The sequence below is a fragment of the Esox lucius genome, chromosome 23 (assembly GCF_011004845.1).
Source record: "Esox lucius isolate fEsoLuc1 chromosome 23, fEsoLuc1.pri, whole genome shotgun sequence".
Classification (NCBI taxonomy): Eukaryota; Metazoa; Chordata; class Actinopteri; order Esociformes; family Esocidae; genus Esox; species Esox lucius.
This window is the reverse complement of record NC_047591.1, coordinates 17,147,600-17,162,148: the sequence shown is the minus strand read 5'-3', so window position 1 is coordinate 17,162,148 and position 14,549 is coordinate 17,147,600. Positions and strand designations below refer to the sequence as shown.

Sequence of the window (14,549 nt, the reverse complement as noted above, 5' to 3'; positions counted from 1 at the left end):
TATGTTACTAGCAATTGGATTCATGAAATATATTTAAAGTTATCTTGTTGTGATACTTTTTGTGTACTTTTCATGTACTGCCTCATTTACATAATTTTTTATATACTTTGCCATTAAAATACAATAATGCTGACATTAAAATAATAAGATGTAGTTAATATTTCCAATGTCGGTAATTGAAAGTCTATTTAAATATATATTTATTTTTGCTCTGTGTGTCTGCACACATCACATAACCATAAATGTGTGTGTGGGTATTAACGTGTGTACAGTGCGTCTCTGCTCTCACATGCTTCCTCTCCTCAGCCCAGAGCAGGAAAATAATTACAGCTCATTAGCCAGTGGTGAGCTAATTACAGTGATTTTTCATCGGCCTTTTCTGTGCCCCCCCCCTCCTCTGACACGATGGCCACGTCCTACCATTCATCATCCCCATTGAAGAGGGCATCGGTCTGATCAGCTAGCCCGTCTCTGTCCGACACACAGAACAGACTGAAGCTAACACGGTCACTACATAGTCCACTACACCACTAGAGTAGGAGTAGTGATTAGTCATTGCCTTAGGATCTGTGTGTGTGTGTGTGAGGATAAGGGTCGTGTGTGTGTGTGTGTGTGTGCGTGCGCGAGAGAGCTCCATGATTCAGAACCTTTGACACTCTCTAATATCTCCATCAGTTACCAGAACGTTGTCTGACACTGGAACTAAATGTTCTGTTCTGTTCAACTCATTGCCATGACAAATGGAAGACACTGAATAATAGTGTCTGCTAAATGACTTCAGTGTATAAGCTGTTTTTTATTTTACCTGGTACAGTGACTGGGAGTGCACTTTCTTTTAAAGCAACGAGCTGTAAACAAGGAATAACTGCCTTGCTCATGGGCAGAACAGCCCGACATTTCACCGCGGCTGAGGGTTTCGATCAAACAAGTCTTCGTTTTCTGGTCAAATGTTCTGCTCAGACCATTATTTGGATTTTACAATGTCCATTCTATGTTGTCTAATTCTGTGGTTCTTCCAGGGGTGAGAGGAGCTGACGAATCAGAGCTCAGGAGGATCGTGACTGAGCCCCCTGAGGAACACATGCTTCTAGGCTCCGACTTCTCCCTCCTGGGCGCCCTCCTGCCCAAACTGTCCCGGAGGATCTGTTTCACAGCATCGGAACCCCCACGGCCTGTCAAATACTTCCCCAACGGTAAGAGATGGGATTTGTCCATATTACACACCGTAGCCCCAGATCTTACCTTGAAGGGATGTTTGACTCCAAGTGCCACCTAACGCGATTCTCCCAATCATCCTGGCTGTAGTCACTTTCTCTTTCTTGAAGACCATGTCTGCGTTTCTAAAGGCACCTGTCTATTGGGGCACAATCCTATACAGTAATATAACGAATATAGTCAAATATAAATGTAACTTTTACCTATTTTATTTTTTTCAACTCCTATATTAAATGAATGATTTTTTTCTCCTTCGCCCTCCGCATCCCGTTCCCCTCCCAGTGGAGGTGCCTGTGGTGGGCCCCCGGGACCTCCAGGTGAGTGAGCTGGCCTACAGCAGTCTCAGGCTGACGTGGAGCCAGGCAACAGGGGACGTCACTGGCTACCGCCTCCTGGTCACTCCCCTCAGCCCCAAGGGACATCCGCTCACCAGCTTGCAGACCCAGGTGAGGGGGGAACAAGGGGTTGTTGTGGGCGGCCCAAACCATCGGGACACACACCGAAACCCCTGGGAGGCGTCGTTCAAGACAGTTCAGTTTTCGATTCAGTCTGCCATTGAACTCTGCATTGCCTGGCTATTTTTTAAAACTGAAGTAAGCTGAAGTGGTGCTACGAGGGTCTGGAGCTGAGGCATGTGACCCCAGCAGGGTGAGGACGGTGGGTTAGGTGGCCGTGGGCCGGGGAGGGGAATGGTGACAGGATATTGGGCCCAGGACCAGATGGTGCTGGCTCCAGAGACAGACAGAACAGACAGAGAACCCAGCATGAAACATCCAGATAGGCCTGTGGGCAAACTATGCAAACTGTGTGTGCGTGTGTGTGTGTGTGTGTTCAGTCATCATTCATAAACGTTGTTCATTCATTTACATACACCTGTATGAGGTATAGGATATCTGCATAATTGAAGTGTATGGAATATTATGACATTACTGCATTACTGCATTGGTGCGTGTTGATATGTCCTCGATTGCGTCTGTTCGGCCATGCAGGTGGGCATCTATGGGCAGCTAGTATGGAGTGAGAATATCAGAGAGCTATTGTAACACGACCTTGAGGTGTGTAATGTCTAAGTCCTGCTGTCAGTTGATTTCAGCCGGTGTGTGGCTGTAGATTGCCTGCGTTGTTTGAATGGAATGCTGGCCAATTGACAGTTGATTTGAACCAGTAGTTTCTCTAAAAGGGTCCGGCTTGCTAACAAATCTAGGCATTCTTTAAATAAATTGTTTTAGGCAATATGTTGTCATAGCAGAAAGCACTGGCAACGACCTGGTTATCCAAGCTAAAACGGCTGATATTATTTTCCATCACTAGAGGCTTTGTGTCCATTCTGATTTAGTCTTTTGATGATATTGTTACATATTGTTAGTCTTCTACATGTTAGGTTAGGTTAGGTGGGTGTGTGTGTGTGTTTGTGTCTCAGGTGTTATGGATTTTCCCACTGTATGTGTGTGTGTGTGTGTGTTCCTGCTCTGACTCTGGCCCTAGAAGAACTCTGGAGACTTCGGCCTTCCCCCAGATGTATTTCTGCTGGACCATCTAGCTGGCCACTAATGTTCTGGCTCTAGGTACTTTCTTCAGTGGGTGGTGAGGCCTCAGAGGAGTGGGTCCAATAGACCTGTGTGGGCTGACTGATAGAAAGAGATTGTTTTTGTCCACAGTACCCTTTCAAATGTGTTTTTTAACCCTGTAAATCCCGGCAGAAACCCCCTGCCATTTCACATATTGTTTATTTTTCTGTCTGATTCCACTATTCCACTTCTGGTCAAGTCCTTGATAAATTTAATCAGATGTACTTGTGTAGGAAAATGTAAAAAAAAAATAATACATGTGCAATTACTCAGCGGGTTATGAAACTAGAATTCTTGTTATCACTTCATATGTGCATTGTTTAAAACTATGCAAATGCACTAACAAAAGTCTATTTGTAATAATATGTTAATGAAATTATCTAAATATGCGGGCAAGTTCAGTGAATGATGGCCTGAAAAAATTTCGGCAAAAAGATGTACCTCAAATTTTGAAATGAATTACGACTTCATGCAGTCACAGAAAAACACCTTAAATTCCAAGATAGTCCCAACACTGACAAAATCGTATTTTGGGGCGTTATGAGTGTAAATCTCACCACAGAACCGTTTTTGAGATCCTTTTATAGGGCCTCCCAACTTGCATTGCGGTCTACAACGTTCTTTCATAGCTCCTAGCTGACCACCAGGGGTCTAGGTTTGAAACCTGGCTAGTGCTGCTAGTTGACAAGTGCCTGATAAACCCCATAGGAGCTGGGCCTTCCTAGTCTCATCGCGCTCTAGCAACTCCCTCTGGCGATTTGAGCACCTGCAGAACTGACTGAGGCAGTTAGATGAGTGAGTGTGTCCTTATACAGGTTGACCCACCTGTATTTCCTGGTTAGATGAGCAGTGTGGAAATAAAACGGAATGTTCCAGATGTCTTAAGGGGAAAGACAATATCTATCTCTCCTGAATTTGTTAGGAGCTATGTGCTTTGATGATACAGCTGTAGATATAATGGGTGTTTCATATCAAAACGACAACTAAAAAAAAGTTGTTGACCAGTAGTGTTACTATGAAGTTACTGTACCTTCCAATCAGATGCCGAACCACAAGATAAAGGAAGCAGCACCTCTGATCACGGATGCGACAGAATGGGGTTGGAAAGAACAACACAACATCTCCGAGACACCAACAAAGGAATCAATGCATACTGTGGATAAGGAGGAACTGGCCCTTCACACACACACACGCAAACCTTCTTAGCTGAAAACTGTTCTCTCTCTGTCTCCCGTTTCCCCTCCCTGTCCCCGTCTTGGTGATGCTATCAGGTTGATCTGAAGGCTGAGGCGAGGACATGTGTTGTAACAGAGCTGACCCCTAAGACAGAGTACTCACTGACTGTCCACGCCGTCTACCCAAACCTCGTTGGAGGCTCTGCCACCGCGCTCGCACAAACAAGTGGGTAACGCAGTTAGACACAACCAGCCTCCCGCACACGTTCACGTGTCGGCGAACGTATTGTGAGGGTAACGCGGGTCAGCGCATGCAGTGGCATTTGACCCGCGCGTAGAGTACACCCTCTGTACATGCGTGTGTCTGACCTTTACCCCCGACAACGACGACGTGCCCATGTACGCGGGTGTTTGACTAACTGTTTTGCTTCCTCCGTGTCAGCCCCTGTGCCACCAGTCGCCAACTTCCGTGTGATTGATGAGGGCCTCTTCTCTCTGAGGATGGCGTGGACTTCTCCTTTAGGGAAGCTCGAGGGATACAAGATCTTCATCCCCAGACGTGAGTGGACGCCTGTTTTGGGACATTACGCCAAACACTCAGGGCCATCCTCGTTTGGTCTCTGAGACTGTTTCAAATACGTTTGACACATCCGATCTGTAGTGTCGGATGGTTAGAGTTTTTCATTTTGGGGAGGTTTGTGTTGCTCTTGCAAATGGTCAGCTTGAGTCAACCACAGCCTAATTCTTTAAACTGTGTTGTGTTTAAAAGACATCAAGACGCGATGTCTGCAGTTCTCTAATAAATAGTGGTTAATTTCACAAATTAATCTCAGTATAGTATCTGGAACGTTGTAATTTTTGTGGATTTGCTGTGTGATACACAAAAGCCTCTATACTGTGCAACAGGAGAGCTAAGCACAGTTGATGTATACATTTAAGGTAGGCATAATAAAAAAGTGAATCACCCTTGATGAGAGTGTCTCAATCTCCATTTTGTTCTAACCACATGCGTCCTCTAATTAAGAATGTCTCAACCTCCATTTTGTCCTAACCTCTCTGCAGCCAATAGACCTGGACTGACCTATGAGCAGCTGCTGGGTGGGGACGTCTCCTCCCATGTAATTGACAGCTTGGAGGAGGATAAGAAGTACACCATCAGTATCTATGCTGTCTACCCACAAGGCCCCAGCGAACCTGTCTCTGTCGTCGGAAAAACATGTATGGGACATTTCTGGGATGTCCACACACTCACATAGAGCATGAAAATGCCAGCTCAGTGTGCATTTCTTTACGCAATTCCTGCTGCATTAATGGCAGCTTAAAATTGCTAAATAAGATCTTTCACTTATTTAGCAATTTTCAGGCTATATAATAAGATGTTTTTTGACGAAAATAATTTGTGACTGTATTAGTTGTTTTTCTGAGTAAAAAGTATTTATTCTATGACTGTCCACTAAGTGGCAGTGTCACTGCTCCCATCATTTTGACAATTTTGATGCAGTTTCTGAACTCCCTCACTATTACAATCTGTGTGTCCAGGGTTGCCCAGTGGTCTAATCTACTGCCTCCATTATGCATGTACTGCTGCAGCACGTCTTTCCTACTGTCTGTGTAAAATGTATACTCTTTGAATAATCTGTAAATATGTGATCCTGTATCACCTTTGTTAATTTAACAGAAATATGTGTGTGTGTGTTTGTGTGTTTGTTATGCAGTGAAACTGGTTCCAGTGCATGAGTTCCTGGTCCAGAACTTCACCACAGACACAGTGCAGGCCCGCTGGGTGTCAGTTAAAGGAGCCACGGGGTATCGCCTCACCTGGTCCTCCACAGGTACTGGGAGTCAAGCCCCACCCCCACTGGCACTCCATCCCCACCCACATCACAGACTGACCCATCAGTCAGTGTGTGACACTGTTGTTAAAGCCAGCAAATTAGGAACAGCTTGAACGCTGATGGACAAGCATTAACTTCATACAGATACAATACTGATAAACAGTGACTAAATACATACAGTTTGAATAATTATACACAATGACATATATCCCACTGCTTTAACCCCCTGAGGGTGGGAAATTACTTGAGATCAAAGGACTCAATGCTTTTTTTTTCTACTCATTTCTCACACCTTTCTTATTCTCTGTCTTCCATCACCCCCCATTTGGCTCATCTACCCCAAGATGGCCACAGAGAGAATGTGAACCTGGGGGAGAACTTCAACTTCTACATGATCCAGGGCCTCCAAGCAGGCACTGAGTACACCATCACTATCAACCCAATCTTTGTAGACATTGAGGGCCCAGTCACCTCTACCAACGCCAAGACACGTGAGTTACCATGGCCACAGGCAATGAGTAACCATGGACACTGACAGTGAGTTGCCTTGGACACTGACTGTGAGTTACCACGGACACTGGCAGGGAGTTACCTTGAAAACTAGCAGTTAATTTCCATGGGCACTGGCAGTGCGTTAACCAGGACACTGAAGGGGATGTCCTTCTGTAACATCATAAATGCCTCTTCAACATGTATTTCTTCCTCTATTAAAACCCAACGATGTTTAAGGGTGACTCTGTGTTTTCATTTAAATGGCCCTTATACACTGTTCTGTTATTGTTCATCAGAAGATCGATGCTGTCTAGTGAAAACTGTCTAAGATACCGCAACCCTTTGGCTGTGGCTCAGTGAGAGGGATGTTCCAAAACACACTCGTTGTCCTGCAAACAGGGTCCAGAAACGAGTCCTCACCCTCTCTTCCCTCCCACTCCAGTGAAGAGCAGTGCAGTCCAGACCCTGAAGGCATCTGCCGTGAACACCAACAGTGCCGTGGTCTCCTGGAACGCCGTCCCTGGGGCCACCGGCTACCGGCTAGCCTGGGGGCCCACCCAAGGTGACCGCTCACTTCTCCACAATACATTACAAACATTCACGCGTTACACACTGAAGACCTGCCCTTAAACAATCCCCTCTCTTTCTTACCTCTCTTTCCATTTCTCTCTCTGTCGTCCCTCTCTTTCTTTCAGTCTTCCATGTCTTTCGCTATTTCTAGCTCTTTCTTCCTCTTGTTTTCTTTGCTCTATCCCCGTCCCTTTACCCCTTGTTTTGCATCTCCCCTATGTGGGGTTTCTCCGCCGCTCAGAGACTCCCTACAGTACTGTATCGGTCCCGATCAGGATCATCTGCCTGATGGGTTGAAGGGGGTTGGGGTTGTGTGGCGGTGGAAGGTGACCGGCACAGTTGGGGATATTGAGACGTCCCCCCTCTGGACGTCTCAGTGTTGACACGCTGCTGAAAAAACATAGACGCCAGCACTGAGCCCCTACCACTAACACTGAGCCCCTACCACTAACACTGAGCCCCTACCACTAACACTGAGCCCCTACCACTAACACTGAGCCCTTGCCACTAACACTGAGCCCCTACCACTAACACTGAGCCCTTGCCACTAACACTGAGCCCCTACCACTAACACTGAGCCCCTACCACTAACACTGAGCCCCTACCACTAACACTGAGCCCCTACCACTAACACTGAGCCCCTACCACTAACACTGAGCCCCTACCACTAACACTGAGCCCCTACCACTAACACTGAGCCCCTACCACTAACACTGAGCCCCTACCACTAACACTGAGCCCCTACCACTAACACTGAGCCCCTACCACTAACACTGAGCCCCTACCACTAACACTGAGCCCCTACCACTAACACTGAGCCCTTGCCACTAACACTGAGCCCTTGCCACTAACACTGAGCCCCTACCACTAACACTGAGCCCCTACCACTAACACTGAGCCCCTACCACTAACACTGAGCCCCTACCACTAACACTGAGCCCTTGCCACTAACACTGAGCCCTTGCCACTAACACTGAGCCCCTACCACTAACACTGAGCCCCTACCACTAACACTGAGCCCCTACCACTAACACTGAGCCCCTACCACTAACACTGAGCCCTTGCCACTAACACTGAGCCCTTGCCACTAACACTGAGCCCTTGCCACTAACACTGAGCCCCTACCACTAACACTGAGCCCCTACCACTAACACTGAGCCCCTACCACTAACACTGAGCCCCTACCACTAACACTGAGCCCCTACCACTAACACTGAGCCCCTACCACTAACACTGAGCCCCTACCACTAACACTGAGCCCTTGCCACTAACACTGAGCCCTTGCCACTAACACTGAGCCCCTACCACTAACACTGAGCCCCTACCACTAACACTGAGCCCCTACCACTAACACTGAGCCCCTACCACTAACACTGAGCCCTTGCCACTAACACTGAGCCCTTGCCACTAACACTGAGCCCTTGCCACTAACACTGAGCCCCTACCACTAACACTGAGCCCCTACCACTAACACTGAGCCCCTACCACTAACACTGAGCCCCTACCACTAACACTGAGCCCCTACCACTAACACTGAGCCCCTACCACTAACACTGAGCCCCTACCACTAACACTGAGCCCTTGCCACTAACACTGAGCCCTTGCCACTAACACTGAGCCCCTACCACTAACACTGAGCCCCTACCACTAACACTGAGCCCCTACCACTAACACTGAGCCCCTACCACTAACACTGAGCCCTTGCCACTAACACTGAGCCCTTGCCACTAACACTGAGCCCTTGCCACTAACACTGAGCCCCTACCACTAACACTGAGCCCCTACCACTAACACTGAGCCCCTACCACTAACACTGAGCCCCTACCACTAACACTGAGCCCCTACCACTAACACTGAGCCCCTACCACTAACACTGAGCCCCTACCACTAACACTGAGCCCTTGCCACTAACACTGAGCCCTTGCCACTAACACTGAGCCCCTACCACTAACACTGAGCCCCTACCACTAACACTGAGCCCCTACCACTAACACTGAGCCCCTACCACTAACACTGAGCCCCTACCACTAACACTGAGCCCCTACCACTAACACTGAGCCCCTACCACTAACACTGAGCCCCTACCACTAACACTGAGCCCTTGCCACTAACACTGAGCCCTTGCCACTAACACTGAGCCCCTACCACTAACACTGAGCCCCTACCACTAACACTGAGCCCCTACCACTAACACTGAGCCCCTACCACTAACACTGAGCCCTTGCCACTAACACTGAGCCCTTGCCACTAACACTGAGCCCTTGCCACTAACACTGAGCCCCTACCACTAACACTGAGCCCCTACCACTAACACTGAGCCCCTACCACTAACACTGAGCCCCTACCACTAACACTGAGCCCTTGCCACTAACACTGAGCCCTTGCCACTAACACTGAGCCCTTGCCACTAACACTGAGCCCCTACCACTAACACTGAGCCCCTACCACTAACACTGAGCCCCTACCACTAACACTGAGCCCTTGCCACTAACACTGAGCCCTTGCCACTAACACTGAGCCCCTACCACTAACACTGAGCCCCTACCACTAACACTGAGCCCCTACCACTAACACTGAGCCCCTACCACTAACACTGAGCCCCTACCACTAACACTGAGCCCCTACCACTAACACTGAGCCCCTACCACTAACACTGAGCCCCTACCACTAACACTGAGCCCCTACCACTAACACTGAGCCCCTACCACTAACACTGAGCCCCTACCACTAACACTGAGCCCTTGCCACTAACACTGAGCCCTTGCCACTAACACTGAGCCCCTACCACTAACACTGAGCCCCTACCACTAACACTGAGCCCCTACCACTAACACTGAGCCCCTACCACTAACACTGAGCCCCTACCACTAACACTGAGCCCCTACCACTAACACTGAGCCCCTACCACTAACACTGAGCCCTTGCCACTAACACTGAGCCCTTGCCACTAACACTGAGCCCCTACCACTAACACTGAGCCCCTACCACTAACACTGGCTGGTTCCTGTGTCATTGCCAGGTGAAAGGCAGCCAATCCTGGCCACCCCCTCAGAAAAGGAGAAAGATAGATTGCAAAAGGAATAAACATGGAATGGAGGGGTTTGTCTGTTGTTTTAATGAGGGGAAGGGCCTCTGATGATCAATACAGTGTGTCTATATGGAGATCACAGGGAAGGGTGAGTGTGTGGGTCTGAAGGAAAAAGAAAAGGGATGGATCTAGGCTAGATGAAAAGATGGAGGAGGGGATGTTAGGGTGTCTTCTCCTTTCATCTGAAGGTGATGAACAGTTGAATAGGTTTCCGTTGGTTTCCGTGGTACTCTTCTCCATCCCCTCACGGATGGTTGGCTTTTAAAAACTCCTCAGGATGTGTGTGATGTCAACCCGGCTATGCTTCAAAACAGGAGTCAAACAACAAAAGCGCTCTCTGTAGAATGACTTGCTTGGAAATGACTTGCTTGGGATTATTATTATAAGTAATACTCTTACATGATTAGTTTAGCATTGCAGTATGAAATTGACGTATTAAAGTAGAATGGTTCTCTAAGGGATTCATTAAATTGAGGTCTTGGTGACCACATGGCCAAAACAATGAATTTATCTTATTTAATTTAAAACTATATAGTACTAATCATCTAACACAATTCAATTGAACAAAACATTGGTCCTAAGACCAGTTTCTTTTCTTCCATAAACCTTCTGAATGTCACCAAAACTTCATGTTCCTCTGTGTAGGCCAAGAAAGTGTGAGCTCACAGGTTCAGCATGGATACCCTCACCAAATCCCAGCCAAAACGAATACGGGAAAATATGACCTTAGATCTTATGTCTTATGCCTGTGGTCCTCCCAGAGTTTGTGGGCCGGGACCGTCCCAGGCAGATGGCTCTGAACGGCACCACCACTGAGTACCATCTGAAGAATGTGGTCCATGACACGGAGTACGTCCTCTCTCTCTATGTCCTCTTCGGGTCACTGGTTGGGCCCGGTATCACAGCTACATTCCGCACCTGTGAGTATCATACTAGCCCTTTCATGGTGAAGTATGTCGTCTTCTCCAGTCCGAACAGTCGATTGGTTGAATCGGTTGTCTTAGTACTGGGCTGTTTTGCACACCCTGTTGGTTCGTTAGGACCAAGATCAGGCAGCCTGTTGTAGGATGACTGTAGGACCTCTTTCCTCTGTAACCAACACTAGCAAATAATACACAATAAAACATCCCCTGTCAAGGGATTCAAAGGCACTGCAGACGCATAAGAAAAATGGAGATAGTCCAATTAGTGAAAGAAGCAAGACGACTGGTAACGTCAATTCCTGTTGACTCCTCCTCGCAGCTCCTTTAGGATATGTGTCTAACTTCAAAGTGACCTCCTACACCAGTTCCTCCATCGACGTGGAGTGGAGCCCCATCGTAGGGGCGTCAGAGTACAAACTCACCTGGACCATAGGTAACGCCGTGGTTTCCTTGCGCTTAAGCCATGTCTGAATTGTATCCTAGATGAATGTCACCTCAGGACGTGCAGCGACTCTGTGTGTGTGTGTGTGTTGTGTGTGTGCGTGCGTGTGTTTGTGTGTGTGCGCGCAGACGGTGACACTCCGCAGTTCCGGTATCTGGACCGCGGCGTTCTGTTCCACCGCATTGAGAGTCTCCAACCGGAGACAGTCTACGTGGTCAGCATCCAGGTGGTCTACGGAAACACAGAGGGCCCAGACATTTCCCTCTCACAGCTCACAGGTACCTGGGGAGACGGGTCAAACCCGATGCTGCCGTTTTCTGCAGTGGCGCAGCGTTTAGGGAATGGTCACTTAGTCATGCACTGATGTCACATGGCGCGGGGTAGGATTTTGAACGTGGCCTCCGTCTAATTGGACCGTGTTGTTGTTGTCAGCGTCTGTGACAGAGTCAGAGCTAATCCAGGCTGTCAAGGAGGTGAAGGTGGTGGATGTAGGAGTCAACTCCTTCAAACTGGCCTGGCGGAAGACAACTGGGGTCACTGGCTACAAGATCACCTGGACCCCCTTCCATGGTGAGGAACGCACACTCGTGTGCAGTACGAACGCGCGCACACATACATTCCCACATGTTCACACGCCTTATAGACCAGCCTCAAAGTCAGTTAGTCTTTCTGGATTCCTTTCAGCCTTTCTCCACACATTCCTGTCATTTTGAGATGACCCCTCCTTTGAGAACTATGTTTCCCTTCAAGTTGAGAAGGAAGGAAAGAAAGATCCACTGCAAAATAGCGCCTTTATCAACCTATAAATATTGATTGTATGTGGTCCTCCCTGCCTCTAGGTGGCGATGAGAAGTCCCAGCTTGTATCTTCCTCCACTTCTTCCTTCACCATCCCTAAGTTACAGGAGAGCTCTGCCTATAAGATCCAGGTATCGTCGATGGTGGGGGGCCGAGAAGGAAGTCCGGTCCTAGTCACCGCACGCACTTGTGAGTACTGGACTCTCAGATATTATTCTGGACCGGAGAACTACCTAAAGACCAAAATGCACTGCACAACTAGCTAATGAAATATCTGGTAGGTATCTAAGAGACATTCATTGGGTTATTCACTGCAGTGTGATGTGTTGTTGCCCAGCTAAAACATGCCTGTGATGATTTTGTGTTTAAGTGGACCTGCCCAAGGTTAACAGCTTTGCAGCGCTGGACACCACAGACAGCAGTACTACCCTCAACTGGACCAGTGTGGCTGGGGCTTCTGGCTACCTGCTCTCCTGGAGGCACATCTCAGGTCAGACGTCAAAGACACCAGCACAGCCAAATACAGCCGTGGCTGTGTTCAGAAGTGTCCGTGCCCTTCCTTTGTCCCTTCGTTTAAGTAATCACTGACTAGTCATGATTGGATTGGTGAGTGCAAAGTCACCAGCACGTGACAGGTGATCTGCCAGGATAAAAAATGGAAAGAACAAAATAAGGAAATAAGGAAGAATGGTACCTAAAACAGAAACATCTGTGTAGGGTTAGTGTTAAGGACTTTATGTGAGCTTGGTAGGGGGGATTATATTTTGGGGGTACCACTCATTTGTTTCAGGGTTTGTCTTGGATTTGCCCAATTGCTTTCTTCTTGGAAATCTCCAAATAGTTCAGTCTATCTCAGAAGAAGACTGTTTGCTGAATATTCTCTGTGAACTATGCCTGGTTTCATGTTCCTCATTTTAATGTGTTAAAAGATTGGTGGCCATTATGAATAACAGTTATCCTGGAGGCATTTTAAATATCTAAGGCGCTAATTTAGGATGTACATTGTAATTTTGTTAAATTCATTGTACGTTTCCTTTATTAACTTTAGAATGGGGTTCTGTGAATCCTATACATTTTTTGTCATCACTTTTTGCATTTGTTCCTGTCTTTTACAAAACCAGAGGACAATGTTTTAACAATGAGTTGTTCTCTTCAGAGTTGAACATCAAAAAGGAGAAGCTTGGCCCTGCTCACACCATGTTCAAGCTGACTGACCTGCTGTATGGTAGAACCTACATCTTCACCATCAGACCATTGTATGGAGAGGTGGAGGGACCAGTCACCTCTATCCAACATAGGATATGTAAGGTTCAACCCTTCTTCACGTGATGCTTCTAACTCACTGGGACAGTTCAGATGGCTCAAAAGCAACTCTAAAAGTAGTTTGATTTTGCAATCCTTGTAGATAAGCTGAGAGGAAAGCATCCTTTGGCTACTATACATTGTATTGTTTATTAACTGGAATGTTACCAACTCGAAATGTATTCACTTGAATGTTTTTCACTGGAATGGTGTTCACTGGAATGTTATTCACTGGAATGTTATTCACTGGAATGATGTTCACTTGAATGTTTTTCAATGGAATGGTGTTCACTTGAATGTTATTCACTGGAATGGTGTTCACTGGAATGGTGTTCACTGGAATCTTATTCACTGGACCTTTCTTCACATGAATGATACCACAAACACAATGGTGATACATTCACTCACTAGCTTTTCACATAAGTCTGTGTTGGGGCCTGTTAAATGTGTTGAATCAGAACATTACATTACTCAACTGGATCTATGTGTATTTATTCTGCTACAGTGGCCAAGGACCTTCCTCTGGTGTCCGTCCAGTTAGTCCCCGTCACGCCTTCCCCTCTCCCCCCTAACACCATCACGGCCTCACAGCCCAACCCAGCCAACACCCGCACCCCCGTCACCAAAGCCCGTTCCAAGACCACCACCACAATCACGGGCAAAACGGCCGCTGCTTCCACCACCATCGACCATCTCACAACCAATACCAGAAACGTCTTACTTTTGGAGAAAGAGACAACTGTTCGACCAGGACCAGGTATTTAAACATTGGTTTATATCACCTGTAAATCTGCATAGGTGATTCGTTATATTCAATGTCAATATCAACTTTATTTATAAAGCACATTTAAAACAAATGTTTTTGACCAAAGTGCTGCACAGGGCAAAATCTAAATATACAAAATATATATTTACAGGTAAGAAATGTACATATGTACACATAACAAGAAACAGACTAATTTGCAGCACATACATTTTATGCCTACTCAGCTAGGATTAAAAGAGTGAAAAGGCGTGTCCTTAGCAATGACTATTCAATTCAAAGCAAACTAACGGGCCCTCAGAATCAAAGTTCTAACCTCGATTAGACGTTTATCACCTGATGATGATGATGTGTGCTATATGATCGCTGTCATGTTCAC

At 47.1% G+C, this 14,549-nt stretch overlaps 1 protein-coding gene across 3 annotated transcripts in view; it reads left to right on the top strand.

The window, feature by feature from the left end:
- The window catches only part of col7a1l (collagen type VII alpha 1-like), a 68,693-nt gene that overhangs the window by 11,998 nt on the left and 42,146 nt on the right, over positions 1-14,549 (top strand). For all 3 annotated transcript variants that reach the window (XR_003777868.2, XM_034290125.1, XM_034290124.1), the window contains exons 6-21: positions 1,020-1,193; positions 1,498-1,661; positions 4,055-4,184; positions 4,401-4,517; positions 5,021-5,176; positions 5,674-5,790; positions 6,138-6,284; positions 6,728-6,847; positions 10,705-10,863; positions 11,186-11,299; positions 11,437-11,586; positions 11,741-11,878; positions 12,148-12,294; positions 12,476-12,595; positions 13,262-13,408; positions 13,913-14,164. Coding sequence is in view for 2 of the 3 variants with exons in the window: in XM_034290125.1 (XP_034146016.1) it covers positions 1,020-1,193; positions 1,498-1,661; positions 4,055-4,184; positions 4,401-4,517; positions 5,021-5,176; positions 5,674-5,790; positions 6,138-6,284; positions 6,728-6,847; positions 10,705-10,863; positions 11,186-11,299; positions 11,437-11,586; positions 11,741-11,878; positions 12,148-12,294; positions 12,476-12,595; positions 13,262-13,408; positions 13,913-14,164 (2,352 nt within the window). In the remaining variant the exon portion in view is untranslated. The remainder of the gene's footprint in view (positions 1-1,019; positions 1,194-1,497; positions 1,662-4,054; positions 4,185-4,400; positions 4,518-5,020; positions 5,177-5,673; positions 5,791-6,137; positions 6,285-6,727; positions 6,848-10,704; positions 10,864-11,185; positions 11,300-11,436; positions 11,587-11,740; positions 11,879-12,147; positions 12,295-12,475; positions 12,596-13,261; positions 13,409-13,912; positions 14,165-14,549) is intronic.